At 38.0% G+C, this 21,267-nt stretch overlaps 1 protein-coding gene across 1 annotated transcript in view; it reads left to right on the top strand.

Moving 5' to 3' along the window:
* The window catches only part of DAPP1 (dual adaptor of phosphotyrosine and 3-phosphoinositides 1), a 41,478-nt gene that overhangs the window by 18,197 nt on the left and 2,014 nt on the right, over positions 1-21,267 (top strand). Inside the window, exons 3-9 of the mRNA XM_034442161.3 lie at positions 3,815-3,937; positions 6,148-6,281; positions 13,020-13,150; positions 14,365-14,412; positions 16,365-16,427; positions 17,448-17,533; positions 18,687-18,774. Coding sequence (XP_034298052.1) covers positions 3,815-3,937; positions 6,148-6,281; positions 13,020-13,150; positions 14,365-14,412; positions 16,365-16,427; positions 17,448-17,533; positions 18,687-18,774 — 673 coding nt within the window. The remainder of the gene's footprint in view (positions 1-3,814; positions 3,938-6,147; positions 6,282-13,019; positions 13,151-14,364; positions 14,413-16,364; positions 16,428-17,447; positions 17,534-18,686; positions 18,775-21,267) is intronic.

Consider the following 21,267-nt stretch of genomic DNA (forward strand, 5'->3'; position numbering starts at 1 on the left):
GAGACCTGATAAAGAATGTCTGTGCTGTCAGAGGCTCACTTTGACATATGACTTTTTCTGCACGGCTTCTAGACATTCCCTTTGGCACGTTTCTTCTGGTGTTCTCAGAATTTAGGAAACTTTGTAGGCAGTTTGGGCAACAGCTGAGATTCTAACACATCACTTTACTACTTTCACGTACTGAGCAACAAAATGAGTGAAACCCCCTCCATTTCATAATGCTCATTTTTAACCATAACTTCTCACGCAAACTGCCTAACTGGATCAAACTGACATGTATGAAATGGTATATGCAAGTTGGTCTGGGATTTCAGCATTTGTAATATGCATCTGCGTATACGTAGATTGCTTCATTTCTCTAAAAGAGGAAGCAGACCAGTAAGCAGACTTCCTGAAGAGATGGCTTCAGGAAATAGTGATTTAGAAAGTTACCATGATAGTTTCCAACAGTTAAGGCTGGCCTTATTACTTGGCAGAATGAGATGGTACCAAGGCCAAGTCGAAAGCCGACACGGTGAAATTCAATCGAGTCTAATTCTTTATTTGCTTACATCTAATGGACAGAATCTTTCCCAGACTAAAGCTGTAACTGTCTACTCTAACCTAATAGACATATCCTGAGAGATTCTAGGCTGAACCTCTTCCATCCTCCCCATCCAGTTTGATTTCTTTTTGAAATCTGCTGTTTCCTCTTGGGAAACCATGATGCTGTTGCTGGAATTCCCCCCTCCCTCCTCCAGGTGCACATTTCATCACATCTGCTCACATTAAGGAGCTGTGACGAAGAGTGAAGAAATTGTACATTTTTAGGGTTGTATTTTTCCTGGCAGGGAGGAGAAAGATGTAGAGTGGCCTTCTCCATCTCAGAGTATTTTGACTGGAGGCTGTTATTATGTGTTCCACTTTAGGTAGCAATGTGCAGTATATTGATCTGATCCTGCAAATGACTCCAGGATTTTACTATGGGCCAGATAAACCATCTAGCAAACCAATTCTTGAGAGACTAACTGGGATAAGAATAACTTCATAGATTGAAATAATAAGCATGAAATTGTAATGAAGAAGTAAGACCCTATTAGTATTATATAAAGTTAGCACCCACCCTTCTCTTAGAAGAATGAAATATTATAGGAAATATTAAAAAAGCAGAATATTATATCTCCCTGGATGAGAAAAGGAGAAACATGCTCTTTGAAAGCATCCCCCACCTTTTTTCATGTTTTATTTGTTCTATTTATATAACATTCAATTTTCATCAGAGTATATTCTGGGTGCAGTTATGTTTAAATAGTTGTATTACACATCTTTGTTATGATATTCATCACCATCATATTGATAATATAATAATATAATCACATAATATTAATAACATAATCACATAATAATATTAATACTTAACATCATCTTCTTTAACAACTCTCCACTTTACCATTTCCTCTTTTTATATCTCCTCCTTTCTAACTTCTGTTTCTGTTATTAAGCCATTTATAAAATATGTCCCATATAAAAAAATATTCAGTTTCTTCTTTATCCTTAATAATAAGTGTTAGTCTGTCCATTTCTGCACATTCTAATATTTTCTTAATTACATTCCCCTCAGGTGGGATCTCATCATTTCCCCATTGTTGCGCAAATACAATTCTAGTTGCAGTTAATATATGCAGGATCAAGTATGTAGTCTTTTTATCATATTTTTCCTGGTAGAATGCCCAACAAAAATATCTCTGGTTTCAGATCTATATGTTGTTTTATCATTTTTTCCAGCCATGTATGTATTTTCGTCCAGTTTCTTTTGCTTTTGGGCATGTCCACTACATATGGTAATATGTGGTGGACATATACAGCAGCCAATAGCTTGCCACAGGAACAGGAAGCTCAAATTCAAAGCCCAACAGAGGATATAAATCTCTCTCTCTCTCTCACCCATGTGCTCATTCGCCCAGGACCCAAAAAAACCCATGTGGTTCCTGTCCGCCATTAAACCATCTTTTCAAACAGCCTCTATGTTTCCAGTGTCTTTCTCCCCTCTTGGAACTGAACCCAGATGGATATTTCTTCCAACAGTATGTTTACTGTTTAAACAATAAAATAAAAGTTTGCATTCAGATAAGGGGTGAAATGCTCCCGGTTCGGACCAGATCGCCCGATCCGGTAGCGATGGCGGCGGGTGGTTCGGAGAACCAGTAGCAAAAATCCCTGCCCCCCCCCATGCCCAGCTGAGCCGCACGATCATCAGAGGCTTTTTTTTTTACTTTTAAAAGCATTTTTTCTACAATCTTTTCTGACGAAAAAATGGTTTTAAAAGTAAAAAAAAAAAAAGCCTCTGATGATCACAGAGCTCAGCTGGGATCGTCAGAGAGGCTTTTTAAAAAATACCTCTCTGCCGATCAGGCAACTAAGCTGGGATCGTCAGAGAGGTATTTTTTAAAAAGGCTCTCTGACGATCCCAGCTGAGTTGCCTGATTGGCAGCGGCTTTTCAAAGCATTAGAAAAAATGTTTTGAAAAGTTAAAAAAAAAAAGTTGGCCACGCCCACCCAGTCACATTACCCCCACCACCACCAAGCCACGCCCACAGAACCGGTAGTAACAAATTTTACATTTCACCCCTGCTTCAGTTATTCCAAATGCTTGGTCATAAGAAATGAAATCCAAAGGCTTCAGTACAGTACGAGTCAGGGCCCTATTTTTTATTTCGATAATGTTAGAAAGGGGAAAGAAACCTCTTCTCAGAATCTTATTCAGTCATTTTTTCTGGCTTTTGCAGTTGTAGAAGACAGTTCAAAAACACTTTCCCAGTAATAATATATGCTAGAAAATTGTCTTTACCATTAAAAGAAAAATACTGTGGTCTCCATATTATTTTATGATAACATGTATCCAAGTCATAGGTGGGAGGGAATTTACCATGGCTGGCCTTTTTGAAAGTGCTACTTTATAGTATGTAAGGATTATCCTTGCCTTGCACTTCAGAAATTCATTTTATTAATAGCCATTAAAAAAAAAAAACACCACATGGTGCCCATTGTATTGTATAATTTGCATATTTGCCTGTTTCTATAATATAAGTTCATAAATTTACAAGTTAGCATCAGCAACTCTTTCTGATAATTTGACTAATTCGTCTCTAGAAGTTAGCTCTGGTGTTCCACCAAACTTTGCTTAGCCACCTGAAACCCAAATCTGGCTGAGTAGACATCTTCAGGCTCCAACTTCTTCATTAAATGATGAAAACAGCATCATACCACTTCATCATAAGCCCTAGCACTTTGGGATGTGTGTTTGATGAACAAAGAAGGCAGGGTTTTGCTTCATCGGACTGTCCGGTTTGATCCCTTCTGCCGATCCGACATGGATCATAATGGAGTGGGTCATAATAGATAGGGATCCTCATGGATTATTGTCAGATATGCTCTCAGGTCTTTGTTTTGCAGTGTGCCTTACACCTATGAGATTTTCATGACATTTTTACTCTGTCACTTTTTGTGAGAGATTCTAGGGAAACTAATAGAAGGAATTTCAATTATAAAGAGCCAAGAGATAAGAAACAAATCTGTTGACAACTCATTTCATAAACAGTAACTAAATCCAAATGTCAACAAACGTGAAAAGAAATGATTCAAAATGTTCTGAGACATCTCACCGTAATGAATTCACTAAAAAAGCAGAATTGGAAAGTCCCTATTATTGCTGTTAAAGTCATGTTATTGAAATCTGTGTAATCTAGCTTCCTTGATCATGCCCAACTGCATGAGACTTCACACTTGTTGCAATAGGCATGGATTTAATACAATACGAACTTTGATGTCTCATTAGGTGGTATCATGACAATCTCACACGTCATGCAGCAGAGGCTCTTCTTCTTTCCAATGGCAGCGATGGAAGCTATCTCCTAAGAAAAAGCAATGGCAGGACTACTCTTTTTTCGCTTTCTGTAAGGTATAGTATTATGAATATTTCTTATATTATTTTCGTGTGAGCCTGCTCATATTTTGAGTACAGTATCTACTTTCTTTCCCACAAGTGTCATATATTTAGCGGCTAGTACAAGAAGCAAAGTAATATTGTAGCATACCAAATGTTATGTCCTTATATGGGCATCCCCGCTGGATTGGCTAGTCCACCGGTGGGAGATATAAAGATCTGTCTTTGGCCGGCTTGCGTGCCGACTCCCTTTATAAGGCGAGCCCGGCAGCACAGCCGGCAGTTCTGTTCCATCCTAATAAAAGTGCTGAACGGACCATTCGCTGCTCGCATATTCTTTCCCTGCGCCAATCTAACACTGCGACAAAGGATTTCAAGAACCACAGCAAAGAACCTCGTGGCACCATCGCCACCCAGCCTGACTCAACAGAGCAAGTCACTGAGCTGGAGTCACTAAGAGCTGAGAGCACGAGAGCCATGGCAGCGCCACAAATCTTGCTGGCTCCATTTAATCCCGATCAGGAGAAGTGGAAGTCCTACATGATTAGGTTCTGCCAATTCCTGACCGGTAATGGCTACCAAGACCTGGACCAAATCCTCTTGACTCTAACATTGATCAATTTTCACATCTTAGTTGGGAAATGCAGTTCATCTGAAATAGCTGATCCAGTGAAATAGCTACAACTCAGAAACATTTAACTTTGACTGAAATACAATTTAAAAAAAAAAAAAAACCAGAAGTGGAATAATTTAAATACCCATAATTAATCAGTTAATGTGTTAAGCATAGTGCAAATGATCTAAAGTTATGACCAATCATTTAATGACCAGTTGAGTTACGCTGGTACTGAAAAAAGTGCCTTGCATTTGGTGCCTGTAGTCACATGATCAATATTTGGGTGCTTGGCAACTGCATGTATTTACAACGGTTGCAATATCACAAGTTTATGTGATTGCTATTTGCAATTTTTCCAGGGGGCTTCCGATAAACAAAGTCAATGAGTCAAGCTGGAGTTGCTTAACAACGGTGGCAAAAAAGTTGTAAAAATGGACTTATTTAACAACCACATTGCTTTGAGATGGACGTTCCAGTCCCAAGTGTGGTTGTAAGTTGAGGATTACCTGCATTGAACATATGACCACAGTATCTTATATAACATTGTGCTAAAATAGAACTAGAAACTCATGAACTACAGACTACCTGTGACCCCTGAGACATTATTTTTGTAGGTTACACATATTTGCTTGGATTTCAGCTTACAAGAAAAACATATATTCAACTTACATTAAAAATAATGACTGTTTGCTTAGATTTGTTTTGTAAAATGCTGAAGTCTCAAATACATGCAAACTAGAATGACCTTTCATTTATTATAATTTTGAGAATTACAATCTGAAATTCATGTTTTTGAAGTGATAATGCATTAGTTTTAGTGATATTATATGCTTAGTCTTCCTATTAATTTTGTCTAGCTGATGGTAGTCAGATGATAGTCAGAGGCACAGAATAAATGGTGTGACAAATAGGTAAATCTCTTGATTGTCTTAACTTCTTCTATTTGAAATGCTGAGAACAAGACCTGAAAATACAATTTTATTCCTGCTCTTTTCTTTTGGGCTACTGAGAAAGCGCCTCAAAGCCATCGAGCTAACATTTCTCATAAGATCTGAAGCTGAGGAACTGGAAGAGGAGTAAACCAACAGTTCTCTCCAGTGGGAAAAATGAAGCTACCTTAGCTCAAAATCATCAAGAGCTTCATAATTGCTCCTTTAAGGCAGTTGAGCCACAAGCTGATTTAGCTCAGCTCACCAGTGCTGATTAAGTTACATAGAAGCATGGGATTGCTTTCAGTCTGGTACGGAACTCGTATATGGAAGCCTCCCAACTTCCAAAGTTCTTGGTAAGCATGGCCAAGTGTAGTTCAACATACAGTACTTGGAAGGCACCAGGCTAAGGAAGGCTAGTATACATCAAAGGAAAATAATAAGTGGAGTAATATAAGATGAAACTTAACTTTCTCAAAATGAAGCTTATGATCTTTTCCAAAAGATGGATGGTGGAGAGTATCATAGGCTTAGACAACTGGGAATGAAGGAAAGCGTGAATAAGTTCCTTATGAAGATAAGGGAGTTTCTTGTTGCTAACTTTCTTATTTAATGGTCTTCTGGAACCAATACAAACAGTTTGTACAGTTAACCACTTCCTTTTCTTTTCTTTTTTTCAGAGCAAAAGATTCTGTAAAGCATTTTCATGTGGAATACACAGGGAATTCATACAAGTTTGGCTTCAATGAATTTTCAGACTTGAAAGAACTGATCATGCATTTTGCGAATCAGCCATTAATAGGTAGCGAGACAGGTAATCCAAATTTTCTTTTTCTCTTCCTTTTAAAATATTGTATTGTGAAAATTTAATTTAAAGATTTTATGTTGTAACTTTACTTTAAACCAAAGCTCCTTTTTATATCCTCAGATCAATCCTCCCCTTCGTACGTTTTATAGGTTTTTGCTGCCTTTAACAAAGTTCTTCATATTTAAATTAATATTTAATAATTAAATATTTAATAATTATTTTTTGCTGTCAGATCTTCAGGTATTGCAACAGTAGTTTGTTAATCTATATTGCATACTAGAAAACATTTCATAATAGGATAAATGTTATGTACATTGTGGATTCAGGATATGAGGAGAGTAGGGCACAAAAAATCACAATGCATTTAATTAAATGCTTTACAGAAAAAGCTTTTCGTTTCCTTAAATTCTCTTGCCATCAAAGAGGCCAGGGTAAAGGCCGCTATTGCTTAACGCACTGTAAGCCGCCCTGAGTCTCCGGAGAAGGGTGGCATATAAATCAAATTAAAAAAGAAAAAGAATGGCTTCAAATGAAAAAGAAGCAAAACACCTTAATGGTAGTTATATACCGATGGCCATTCATTTAGTGACCGTTCAAAGTTATGATGGCACTTTTTAATGACCAGGTCCTCAGACTTATGAGCATTGCCGCTTCCCCATAGTCACATGAGCAAGATTTGGGGGCCTGGCAACTGGCATGTATTTATAACGGTCCTGGGGTCACATGATCACTATTTGTGACTTTCCACGGGACTTCTGACAAGTCTGTGGGGGAAGTTGGATTCATTTAACAAACACATGATTTTGCTTAAAAACTGTTGCAAAAAAAGGTAATAAAATTGGGCGAGGGTCACATGATGACTCCCTTAAAGACAAGCATTTTTGGTTATGTTCCATCAGGTTCCCTGTGACTTTAGGACCATTTAGAGAGAAGAAGCATGCTCTGTATGAATGTGAAAGGGGCCTTCTTGGGGGCCAGTTCCAGTTTTGGGAACCCCTTGCAAGGGGAGGAGTTGCAAAGTTGGATGATTCCAATGCTTTCTTCTTTTTTTCTAGCAAGTGAAAAGTTCTTTTTTCCCCATGCAATTCTGCAGCCTTTTTGCTGAAATAAATTTTAACCTTGTGGGTGATACCTTTTTGTTTTTATGAATGTGCTAAACTAGAGGTGTGATACATTTTAAATATAATTTTGTCCCTTATTTGTTGGTTGTCTAGTGGCAAACGATAGTATTGGTAGTGGAAAGAAAGATGTAAGTTTAATTAAGAAATAGTTCTAATACAACAGTTGGAGAAGTGATCAATAACAATGTTAATTAAGTTAAATACCTTTTCCTTCAGTATTTCTGCTCTCCTTCAGTTCAAGGAGTTTTTTTTCTGCTGCCTTTTAAATAAAAGATAAAAGTTGCAAACAGTGGCTGTTTCATAACCAGTAGTTTTCCTATTAATAACTGTGTGTTTTGTTAAAATCACTGGTACTCTTGGTTTTGCTGGACTGATTCCACAGAAGTAATTCCTTTGCAGTTCTTCTTTTGAAATCCCAAAGGTGCTTTTTCAAGAGGCAGCTGGACTTTCTGGTTTTTCTTTGAAGCTGTTTCACTTCTCATCCAAGATGCTTCTCAGCTCAGTTGAAGAAGCTTCTTGGACAAGAAGTGAAACATTTTCAAAGAAAAAACAGAAAGTCCAGTTGCCTCTTGAAAAAGCACTTTTGGGACAACCATGACCTGGATGACTGAGAATCTACATAGACTTCTTTTGAAATCTTTGGATCCATTCTTATACAGCTTAAAATTTTAAATAAAACCATCTTGATACAAACAGTTTAGTTTGGTTTGGCTAACAATGCTGCATCTAATACATTTGGGATACCTTACTTAGTTTTATTACACAAATAAATACTTGAATAAATCATTCCAGGTAGTTTAAGAAAGCATACATTTAGTTTAAGGGCAGAAATGGTTTAATCTTGTTCAAGTGTCAAGTCTATTTCCTGATGCAAGTATTAAAACTCATTGACTGGCCCCAACTGACACAGTGCCTAGAAACTTGAGCTCTGTTGTTACAGTCCCTAAATAGGTTGCTATTTAACACAAGATATGCTTCAGATTTTTGATGAGCAACTACTACTGGAGCAGGTCCAGATGAAGAAGAGGCTCCTATTATCAACTCATTATGTGTCAAGTAAGATCAATGGGCTGAACTTTTAAGAATGCTAAAATACCTGGCTGTTCTGAGAAAGGAAAGGATGATAAAAGGAGCAATAAGCAATTCACAGGGGGTTTTGTTTTGTTTTGTTCTGTTCTGTTTTTTTTGGCAGTATCACTTCAGTGAGGTTTTGTATTAAGAGAATTCTCCCTTTGCACAAGGAAGGCCCTACTGTACTTTTGTTCGAATCTTTCAAATGCTTTGCTTTTCTATACTCAGGATCAGGCACTGTGACACTGGGATTCAATTTAAACACATTTGAGGATTCCCTGATTTATAGGGCACATGAAAATCCATGGGAGTGCTTTAAGATGACAAACATCCTGATCATTCCCGTTGTTTTTCTAGTGTTTAAGTCTTTGCTGACCCAGAGCATCAGTTTGAGAAAATAGAGTGTATCTCCTTAGTTCTTTTCTGCCCTTCATTAAGAGGGCAAAACAACGGTACAGCTAAAAATCCATTTCTTTATACTTCCAAAATACAAGTAGTCCTCAACTTACGACCACAATTGAACCCAAAATTTCTGTCACTAAGCAAATAGAAACCTATTTGTTAAGTGAGTCTTGCCCCATTTTATGACCTTTCTTGCCACAGTTAAGTGGATCACTGCAATTGTTAAGTTAGTAAGGCGGTTGTTAAGTGAATCTGACTTCTCCATTGACTTTGCTTGTCAGAAGGTTGCAAAAGGTGATCACGTGAACCCAGAACACTGCAACGGTCATAGATATGAGTCAGGTGTCAATCATCTGAATTTTGATCATGTGACCATGGGGATACTGCAACGGTCATAAGTGTGAAAAATTGTCTTTAGTCACTTTTTTCAGTGCCATTGTAACTTTGAACGGTCACTAAATGAATTGTTATAAGTCAAAGAATACCTGTACATTGTTTCCAAACATAGAATTAATAAGATCAGGGGAGAAATCAGAGGCTTGATACAGGTACTAACAAAGAGAGAAGCAACCTAGAACTAAGGAGAAATTTCCTGACAGTTAGAAGAATTAATCGATGGAGTGACTTGCCTCCAGAAGTTGTAAATGCTCCAACACTGGAAGTTTTTAAGAAGAGACTGGAAAACCATTTGTCTGAATGATGTAGGGTTTCCTGCCTCAGCAAGGGGTTGGACTAGAAGACCTCCAAGGTCCCTTCCAACTCTGTAATTCTGTTCTGTTCTATTTGGAAGGCAATCCTTGATTTATAAACATTTGTTTAGTGATGAAAGATACTATGGCACTCAAAAAAGTGACTTACAACTGTTCCTCACACTTACAACCATCACAGCATCCTTGTGATCATGTGATCAGAATTTGGACATTTGGCAGCCAGCATGTTTTTATGATGGTTGCATCATCCTGGAATTATGTGATCGCCAATTGCAATCTTCTAGCTGGTTTCTGACAAACAAAGTCAATGGGGGAAGCCAGATTCACTTATTGATCACATGATTCACTTAACTGCAATGATTCACTTAACAACCAATGGCAAAAAAGTCTGTAAAATTGGGCATAACAACCGCCTTGCTTAGAAACCAAAATTCTAGTTTTAGTTATGGTCCTAACTTAAGGACTAGCTTTAGATACCAATTTTGTTAAAGACAGACAGATTTAACTTCCATTCATGTTTGAGTGGGAAACCACTTGATATCCTATGAATAGTGATGCAAGTTGCCTAGTTAAAGTAATAACATCCCACCATTTGCTGATTATGGTATCATCCTTGGTATCCATTGAATTTTATTTTATTCAAGGACCATAGAAACAGCCTTACTCTTTTAGAAAGGTCCTCTACTCCAGTCCTAACTAACAGAAATTGTTTCTCATGGCTTGCATCTTAGATACACTATATGTTATTGCCTAGGAATTCTCCTGTTTATTCAATTTAAATATTTCTAATGCACCTTGTACATTATTGTGGTTTTCCTTCACCACCGGCTATCCTGCCATCTGTTACATCTGTTAACAGCGAAGAAATTCACACTATATAATAGTGAATTTGATCTCCAGTGTTGAATGATAGACTTGGCCTATGGTTTACCAACTCCCAAATCAGATTCTGCTGGCTCTGTGAAACTCCTTTCATGTTCTTAAAATGGAAAGTGCCACCAGCTGGGAGATAGGTGTTAGACCTCATAATACCTATAAACTTGTTCCCTTCCATGTTATTTTTCTATATGAAGCAATGCATAGAAAAGGAAAGTTAACACCAAAAAAACCAATTACCATAACAGCCCAAACTCCACAAAGAAGGTTTAATAAGGGTCCAAGGATAATGTTGCAGGATCCAATCTGTGTCGGTCACTTCATTTCCCTGAAGATGGGCTCTAGCATGAATCCGAAAGCTCAGAAGACAAAACTTCTGGTCCTGGTGACTGATTCAAATTGGATCCTGCATCAATAGATTATATTTCTCTTTCCATAGGCCAGAGAACAATCTGGAATGAAACTCTTTCATGATTACAGATAATGGTTATTTTTATCTGAAATATCAACTATTTCATTTGATTTTGGGATTCTATTATAACCCTAATCCTAACCTTTATAATATGAAGCAATATTTAAAAGCACTTTAAAAAGGAACATTTTAAATATTTACTAAAAAACAAGCAAAAACATGGCAAGTCCTTAATTTCACAACACATGGACCGTCTCAATCATAGTTTCAATTGAGAGACTGTAAACATCCCAGACCAAGATAAATCCAAAAATGATAGGGAATTCCTGCATGCTGACACAAATCAGTCATCAATAGATACATACAGATAAACCAAATTTACACACCATTCAAAAGAGACAATAAAAAAGGTACAAAGGAAACAAAAAGAACAGACACATCCTCACCCAGATAAGCAGGGAGTAACACCAGACAATCAAGCTGAAAACAGTACCCTAATCAAGGAACTCTAGGTGATCCCCCCTCCCTGCCCCTGCCAAACATTGGCATAGCAAACTACTGTGTATAAACAGGCAGCAAAGTCCACACTCACTAGTACTGCGGATGTCAGGTAACAAAATGTCGGCAAGCACAGAACCAAGCTTAGAGAGCATCAAGGACTCTATAATAAGCAAGGTGTCCTTTGAGTCAAATTCAGCCGGTGATTTCATGGAGATGCCATGTAGTTTTCTTGGCAACGATCTAGAAATGGCTGGTCACTACCTTTTTCTGGGATGCTTGTTCAATTCCTTGTTCAATAGCCAACAACTCTAAGATTGGTAGTCTCTTCTTCAACTAGTAACTTGTTTAGGTTTTAGGATAAGGTGAGGTACTGTATCTATGTACTGCACCTTGTTGGGGCTTTATTTATTATTTAGCTGGGAAGAAGGTCCATGCCAAAATACATCAAAGTGCAGGGATACTTCCCTGTAGGTTGACATATTTTGCAAATTGTACTTTTTAGATCAGTGAGGGCAAAGCCTTCAGCTACGGTGAAGCTGAAGGAGATCTCAGTAGGTTTTTGATGAATCTGAGATAAAGGGAGAAATGTAAAACAAAAATAGACAAATATCTTTTGATACTTTGTTAAGTTATCAAAGTGTTTAATTTTTATAGAGCAGGATGCTAGATTAGATCTAGATAAATATAGTAAGGGATATGTTGTAATGGCTTTCTAAGATTATGTTTCTTTTTTCTTTTTTGCATGCATCCTATTACACATCTAGGGAGATTTTCAGTCATCTAGGTCATGGTTGTCCCAAAGGTACTTTTTCAAGAAGCCTTCTTGGAACTGCTGAAAGGACTGTGTTGTATACTGGAGATAGATGTCGCATCCCTCCCCCTCTGTTGAGAGAGGGCTGTTCAGTTTTGACATAGATGGGCTCTTTGACTCCTTTTTCAAACTAGCAGTCCTCTCTGTCCAAAATGTGAACTTTGCTGTCTTCAAAAGAGTGGCCTGTGCCTTTTAAATGTAGATGGACTGCTGAATCTTGTCCTGATGGTTTTGTTCCAGGTGGGCTGCTGGGGGTTCACAGGGGTTTGGGAGAACCTGTAGCTAAGATTCTGTGCAGTTTGGAGAATCCCCAAATCCCACTCCTGGTCAGCCCCGCCCACCCCTCCCCTCCCAGGAGTCCCCACGCAGCCCGTTTTGGATGCAGGTAAATGCAGGGCACTTGTAGAGGCTCAGGGAGGGCAAAAAACGGGCCTACCGGAAGATTGGGAAACGGAAACAGGCCCGTTTCTGGCCTCCAGAAGGCCTCCAGAGCCTAAGACCATTTTCGCCCTCCTGGAGGCTCGAGGAAAGCCTCCAGAGCCCAGAGAGGGCAAAAAGCCCCCCCCTCCATGGTGCAGGAGGCCGACTAGGCCATGCCTACCATGGCCACGCCCACCCAGCAACAAGGCAGAGAACCCCTTGCTAAAACTTTTGAAGCTCACCCCTGGTTTGTTCTCCTATGTTATGCAATGCTTTTATGAACTTGGATGAGAAGCGAAAGAAAGAAAAACAAGAAAGTCCAGTTGCCTCTTGAAAAAGCACCTTTGGGACATCCTGTTATGTAAGGGAAAAGGCTCAGAATTCACTTTTATGGGCTACTTAGGGTTTTCTTTCTTATAGGGACTTTGATTGTATTGAAGCATCCATATCCCAAGAAAGTAGAAGAGCCTTCCATTTATGAATCTGTGCGAGTCCACACCGCTATGCAGACAGGAAGAACAGAAATTGACCTCATTCCCAGTGCTCCATCGGTGAGTTCCTATTTTTCCTAGTTGGACTATTGGTTGGAGAAAAAAAATTCCATAGTTTACTATGGAATTAGGATAAGATTTTGATTAAAGTGAATCCTTTAGAAGAAAGCATCCAGGCTGGAAATTCTTGGGGTTGAAGACTTGGCAAATGTAGAAGACATCAGTTTGGGAAAAATGGTCTTAGTGAGAAAATGTTATTCCTCCAAATGGTGCATTTCAGCAATTAAAGGTGAAGGTTTCCCCGTGTCCAGTTGTGTCTGATTCTAGGGGTGTGTTTGTGCTCATCTCTGTTTCTCAGCCAAGGGAGCCAACATTGCCCGAAGACACTTCCATGCTCATGTGGCGAGCATGACGATACACTGAGGCGGAATGCTGTTACCTTCCCACTGAAGTAGTACCTATTTATCTACTCGCATTTACATTTTTTTGAACTGCTAGGTTGGCAGGAGCTGGGGCAAGTAATGGGAGCTTACCCCGTCATGCAGTGATTGAGTCTCGATCCTAGGCAGTCAGCTTTCCAGCTGACAAGCTCAGCGTCTTTAACCGCTGAACCATCACACCTCCCTTCATCTATTAATGTAACTTATAGCATAAAGATCCATGAACATGAAGACTGGGATCATACAATGGTCTAAATTTTAAACCTGGTTAACAAAACACAACCACTGTGTTTATATCATATGGTATTCTCAATATTATGATTCAATGGGATGTTTAGTTCATACAATATTCTAAGTTAATGGCTGGATTTCCTTATGATGCAGGGAATTGCAGATGACCCAATTCCATTTTGCCCTTACTGGGTGTTGCATATGAATGTTGATTGATTTGATAAACTATATGAATTGTGATGACCAAAGGATGCTCAGCTGCTTATTGTTTAGGTTTGATCCCTTTACAATATGTATTTCATGCATTATAGTCAGCACCCACTTTAATACATGTAGCCAGAGGGAATATTTCACCAATTTATTGGGAAAATAAATTTTGCATAGTTGTACAGTGAAATGAACCTCTTGGGAACTGGGAGCAGATAACTCATTTATCAGAGAAAAGGAACAATTACAGTTGAAAACTACCAACCTCTTTTGCTGTGTCAGCCACATCAAGACTCTGAAAAGACTCATGTTTAAGATCTTCCTGCCTCGTCCTTTCCCCTATTCCCCGACATCCTTTTCAACCATCCTAATAAACTTTCCTGTGTTTCATTATAGTTAGGGACTAAAGAAGGTTATCTAACGAAACAAGGCAAAATAGTTAAGGTAAGCAATCTAAAAATTGTTCTATTGTTTTTTCCCCTTACACATTAAAAATCGAACATGCTAAGGAGCAGTGCTTGAAAATTGTATTGGGCATGTGTGAGCAAAATAGGATCTGGAATACCTGTTTACATAATATCCAACAATCGTTGTATTGTTAAGAAACTTACTTTTCCTTGGCATAGCAGTCTCTAGGCACGTTGGACTATCACCCCTATAATTCCCTGCCAGTATGGTTATGATGATGGGAGTTATAGTCCAACGTTCCTGGGGGATACTATCTTAACGAAAGGTCTATGAAGTAGAGAGCTATATGAAGCTGCTTTTGGTGGCTTATTTTGAAAAGGTAGCAAATGGTGTATTTATTTAAAAATGCATTTTTCTTGCTATAGAGCAGAGAGGTACTTCTTGGATTTTCACCTCAAGTGCTGAAAAACCAACAGTGTGCTGCCGCCCCTCCCTTTTTTTATGTGCATTATGTCTACGGATGCCATCTTGAATTGTTTGAGTGGTATTTCTGCCAAAATCTTTTGGCTGTTTCACTTATTCCTCTCAGTACCATGTTTGGAATTGTTTCTTCATTTCCCGCTTCTCTCACAATTGTCCCTTTCTGAATTAGGTGTGGCCACCTCATTTTTCCTGATTTCAGGCTGAGATCACAGCATAGACCTTCGAAAACTTCTAAGGCAGAGTTTCTCAACCTTGGCAACTTTAAGCTGTGTGGACTGTCAGAATTCCCCAGACAGCATGCACAATATACTGATATGGGCTTTATCAAGCCATAGGCACACATATTCATAGTAAAAGAAAGAAAAATAATGTTATTTTGAATAGTTGAGTTATGTGATTAAAAACAGTTGCTGTAGATGATAATTAGGACTAAATTTTAGATCCAGCTTTCTATCAAATTTAGAGTTACAGTATATTCAATGTATTGACTGAATTGACTTTTGAATATTCTCAAATCAGAGAACTAAGTAGCCAATCTCAGTCTCTTTCCATGAGCTTTATGAGTTTACTGGTCAGACTACCCATAGCTTTTCTCTAATCTCACTTGTGTTGCGTATGGCCTCAATCTCACTTCTCCTTTTTCATGTTGATTTATCTGTTGTCTTTTCCTGTTCACATCTCATGTCATGTAGGAGGTTGCAACACCCTCTTCCTTTTCACTTACTAAATTGTCATAAACTGTCTAAACTGTCTGTCTTGTCTTCCTTACTTCTAGAATCTTCTTCTGAGCCATCCTACCATTGTATTTCCTTTTCCAGTGCGACTTAAACCTCCTCTCAGGTAGCCTTCTCCAACCTGGTATCTTCCAAATGTGTTTAGCGCCTTCCAGATTAGGGAAGGCTACTCTGCGGCATCTCCAGGTCTCATTTACCTGTTTCTTTCTTACCTTGTTGATGCAAGTTGCATTTCCTGTCCACATAGGTGCATCCAGTATGGGAGATGCTATATGTGTTAGATGCAGGTTGTCTTCAACTTACAACCATTTGTTTAGTGATCATTTGAAGTTCCAACAGCACTAACAAAAAGTGACTTATGAACATTTTTCACACTTACAACCATTGCAGCATCCCCATGGTCATGTGATCAGAATTTGGATACTTGGCAACGGATTCATTCTTATGACTGTTGCAATGTCCCGGGGTCATGTGATCACCTGTTGCAACCTTCTGACAAGCAAAGTCAATGGGGAAGCTAGATTCATATTCACTAAATAACAACTGCAGATATTCATTTAATAACTGTGGCAAGAAATGTTGTAAAATGGGGCAAAACTCACTTAACTGTCTCACTTAGCAACAGAAATTTTGGGCTCAATTGTAGTCATAAGTTGTGAACTACCTGTAGTATCATGGTGAGGAAGGGAATAAAGAGATTTTTTCCCCCCAGTATGTGTTGCTTATTTCATGTTGTATTTCTTTCAATTTCCCTTCTCTTGATTCTTTTAGAACTGGAAAACTAGGTGGTTTACACTGCATAGGAATGAGCTGAAATACTACAAAGATCAGACGGTGAGTTGTGTTTTACTCTGTTGCTTGTGAAAGCTAACGCAAAGCAATCAATAAGGTACTGGAAATACTCTTTGTCCCATGTTTCCAAAATAGCTATTGCAAAACTGAGTGCCAAGCAACATGGACTTCGTACTCAACGCCATTTTTATTCTGTGGTGTCTCAGTTCAGTTAGTGGGCTACGCTTACATGCCACCTCTATTCTATCAATGACTATGCTTCCTTTACAGCAGAGTAAGGAAATGCAAACTGCACATTTCTCCCTAGCTTCCAAATTCTCCCCTGAAATTTAGTGGCAACCATTATTTTCTGTGTTGTAATTATGCATTTTGGACACCAAAATAGTCTCTTCAAGGTGTCAAGGTTTAATAATATTTGCTATGTACACCTCAACTCTGTAAAATAAAATGAGGTTGCCGTGCCCCATTGGTATCACCACAACAGTTGATGTGATATAGATCTTGTGGCCTTTGGAGGCCAATAACAATTTTTTAAGCATGGCCCCAAGATGTGGGTCGCCCCTCCTTTATAGAAATGTACTCAGAAGAACCCAGAATAGAATAGAATAATAGAATAGAATAGAATAGAATAGAATAGAATAGAATAGAATAGAATAGAATTTTTTATTGGCCAAGCGTGATTGGACACACAAGGAATATGCTCTCAGTGTACATAAAAGAAAAGATACCTTCATCAAGAATCATAAGGTACAACACTTAATGATAGTCATAGGGTACAAATAAAGCTATAGCAGGATAAACTACATTCATTTCTATTGGAGGAAAAGGAAAATCCATCCACGTTGGATTTCTTTTTTTAAGGGTCTTCTTTTTCCTTCCATTTGTACTACGTCTTTTGCAATGTATTAAGTCAAACTCAGTAGTGAGTGCAAAATAATCTTTTGTCTGTAGGGTTTTGTTTACTGTTCTGTTTCTTACCTGATGTCTGTGATGGGGCGAGGTGGGTAACCATTTTAAATGATAACACAGAGCAATTGTTTCAAAAATGAACATTTTTTCAAGTCCACAGAGCCAATCAGAGCACTCGATTTAACTGAATGCTCAGCAGTGCAGTTTGACTATTCCCAAGAAAAAGTGAATTGCTTTTGGTAAGTTGATGCTTAAATACAACTTTGGGGTATCCTAGTGTGTCTTTTCTTTCTTTAAAAGTTTCTCAGTGCTATTCTGTGTAAACTTTTTCTTCTTTTGTCTTCTTCACCTCACTGCTAACCAAATTACTGTTATCTCTCATGATTTCAATTAAGACATTGTGCTGGTTTTCCTTGATTTGTCAGTTTGCCATCAGAACTAATTGCTTCCTGCTCTCCTTTTATTCTTCTTTTCTGAACAGCTTTAGAAAAGGGCTCTGCTTGAATTCCAAGAATTCTAGTTTAATTAGGAAAAAGCAGGGTACCCATGCATGTTATTTGATTGCTTAGCTCCTCTTGCATATACTGTATGTATTGCTCAAGACTGAAATAAAAAGCTGCATTTTTAGCCATCCTAGCAAACAAGCTCAACAGCAGCTTCCATAATTTACCTGTTCGTACTTGGTCTTGGACTATAATTGTGTTTCAACTCAGTGGAGTTACTCCCTTTGAATTCTGTAAATGTACTTTAATTATAACAAAATATGCATTTAACTTACAGGGAATCCTCTTTTAGCGACCACAGTTGTTACCAATAACACAGTTCTTTGGCAAAGCAGCCTTTAAGTGAAACTGTAATAATTTTTATGATCTTACTTCAGCTTTCCTTTGCTGAAAGTTGTTAAATGTGAGGATTGTTTGTAAAGTTATTTTTTCATTGCCAATATAACTGCAAATGGTTGTAAATGAGACAGTCACTAAATGAGGATTACCTGTACTTTAAAAAAAATAAAAAAGCAGTCCTACCTTCTGCTATCTCAGAAATAAAATGAATAGGCCTCATATCCTTGAAGGCTCTGCATTTGGTAATATCTCTGATTCACATTGAATGGAGTACTTTGGATGCATCTTTACTGCTGATAGGTTTTTTTCTGATTTGTTTTTTTAATAACTAATGCTATTATTATATTTATCACAAGGGTTTGGTCAATTTTCATATATTACCTCAATTATTTTCTATTTCTTTTAAAAAGAAAAGTAGGACTTTAAAAAAATAAATCAAATAATATTTTTAGCTTTAGTTTCTTTGGAAAAATGGAATATTAATATTGGAGGTGACTATGGTGTCCTTATATTTGTGACACAGAAAGTTTATAAATGTTATATTTTACAGTTTAGTATTTCCAATGCGGACGTATTACCTGTATGCAAAGACTGGAGTAGAAGCCGATGAGTGGATTAAAATATTGCAGTGGAAACTGGTAAGGAAATGTCCATCACAGAAGATTTGATTAGAATTAAATGACAAAGAAGTGACAAAGAATAGTTCATGCTGACCGTGCTGATTTCTCTAATTTAATCCCACAAGGGTAGCCTTAGAAATATTTAAAAAGAGAAAATTACAACACACATACTCATGGATATTTAAACATTCCCTACTCTGCTTCTTTGCTTATACAGGTAGTCCTTGAGTTACAACCATTCAGTGACCATTCAGAGTTACAACAACACTGGGATTATCATTTGCAGGGAGTTTCTAACAACAAAGTCAATGAGGGAAGCCAGTTTCGTTTAATGACCGCATGACTCAGTTACCTGCAATGATTCACTTAACAATGATAGCAAAAAAGGTCATAAAATGGAGTGTGAGTTACTTAACCACTGCCTTGCTTAGCTACAGAAGCTCTGGGCTCAATTGTAGTTGTAAATCAAGGACCATCCGTATCGGCTCCAAGTTTAATCCTTCTTAACTCCAGATAACAAACAGATTTTAAGAGCAACTGCACACTGTACAAACACCACCAAATTAGATTGCCCAAGAATGTGACTTGATATATGGTAGTTTCCTATGTTCTTTTTCCAAAGGAAATGAAACTATACTAATCATGAGGGTCCAATGCTTCTATGCATGTCACAGAGCACACTCAACTTCGCTTTTCTCTGTAGTGTGTCTCTGCAGTCTTCTGGAGCTTAGCTGGTGCAGGTGATTCAGTCATAATGAAACTGCCCCCCACATACACCCCCAAAAGCTGTTATTTGGAATTTTAAGTGATCCTTTAATACTGCACAATGGTGCTCAGTGTGGGTAGTCACATGAATTTTTTTTTTTTAATTTGATTTATATGCCACCCTTCTCCGGAGACTCAGGGCGGCTTACAATGTGCTCAGCAATAGCCTTCATCCTTTTGTATATTTATACAAAGTCAGCTTATTGCCCCCACAACTGGGTCCTCAATTTATCTACCTTAGAAAGGATGGAAGGCTGAGTCAACCTTGAGCCTTGGCGAGATTCGAACCTGCAGTAATTGCAGGCAGCTGGTCTTAATAACGAGCTTAATAACAGGGTGCCTTAAACCACTGTACTACCAAGGCTCTTAAGGTTTTATGATGCAGGAACAGGCTTTTAGTGAATGAGAAGGGTAATGTAGGTGAGGAATTGATTTGGATTAAATGCTGAATGGGGAATCTCAGCTCTGGAAAAATGGAGTGATTTGCTTTTCTGGTAGGAACGAGAAACTAGGCATGAGGCTAAATTTGCAGTTGGGACAGTAGTTTATTCACAATGGTGTATTTGTTTGAAACCTCTTTTGATCTTTGAAATCAGCAGGGGTATTATGGGATGATGACAGCACCAAGGCAGAATTGTTGCTTTACATTTTCCAAGTCAAATATGTAAAATGGTTTAATAAAAAGCTCAGGCCATTTGCTTTAGTGACTACTTTTAAAAAGAAAAAGTATGCATAGAATTCACCAAGTTTAATGATTCGGTCTGAGAAATTTAAAAAAAAGTTGCGAAATGCTCAAATGATTTGGGGGAATGATTTGAAGGGAAATATTTTTAAATTCAAATAACCGAGTCACGTGTAGTCATTTATATGATAGGACCTATTTTCTTTTTCAGTTTCTGGTACACCGGCCTTCTTTTCCCTAATGCTGGTGTCTTATCAAACTATCCTCTTTCATCTTTATTCAGTCAATCCTGCTTAAAATACTGTATATAAACTTGAGAAGTCTTGCCCATTATTGGCCCTCTTGTAGTGTTATTTGTTTTATTTACTTCTTTAATATCCAGCCATAATAAGGGCTCCCAGGGGCTTACATTTATAAGACATATTGAATATTTGCTGCAACAATAAAAGTCAGTAATATAAACAAGTATCAATATAGCAAATACAAATGCAAAGCTGACTGCTTTTCAATCCCCAGATGCCCTTCATAAGACTTGCATTTTGCACTCGTTTCCAGAAAGCTGGTGATGAGGGTACTAAGCTTTTCTCTGAAGGGAGGCTATTCCCAAACATGGCCTCTGACCAGCCAATTCAGCAACTGCGATAACAATATTGTGCTTATGGCAACCTTATATTAACATGAGACCCACTGCATTTTGAACAAATTGTACTTTCAAACAGATCTTCTAGGTGAGCTATAGTTCTAATTATTGCTAGTTACCATATACTACAAGGATGGGCAACTATATGACCTGTGGACTTCAACTCCCAGAATTCCTGAGCCAGCCAGGAATTTTGGGAGTTGAAGTCCACAGGTTGTAAAGTTGTCATAGTTGCCCACTCCCGATAGACTGCTTATTGTATATGATATATACTATAGTGAACCGATTAGAGATGATGGGAGATGTAGCCTAGCAACATGCAGAGGATATCAGCAGCTCTTAAATTACATGGTATTTTAATTTACTTTTATTTACAAATTCATTTCAACAACAAATATTATCCCCTTTACATTTTTTCCCCTAG

The sequence above is a fragment of the Pantherophis guttatus genome, chromosome 8, assembly GCF_059756535.1.
Source record: "Pantherophis guttatus breed Tessera chromosome 8, ASM5975653v1, whole genome shotgun sequence".
NCBI classification, from domain to species: Eukaryota; Metazoa; Chordata; class Lepidosauria; order Squamata; family Colubridae; genus Pantherophis; species Pantherophis guttatus.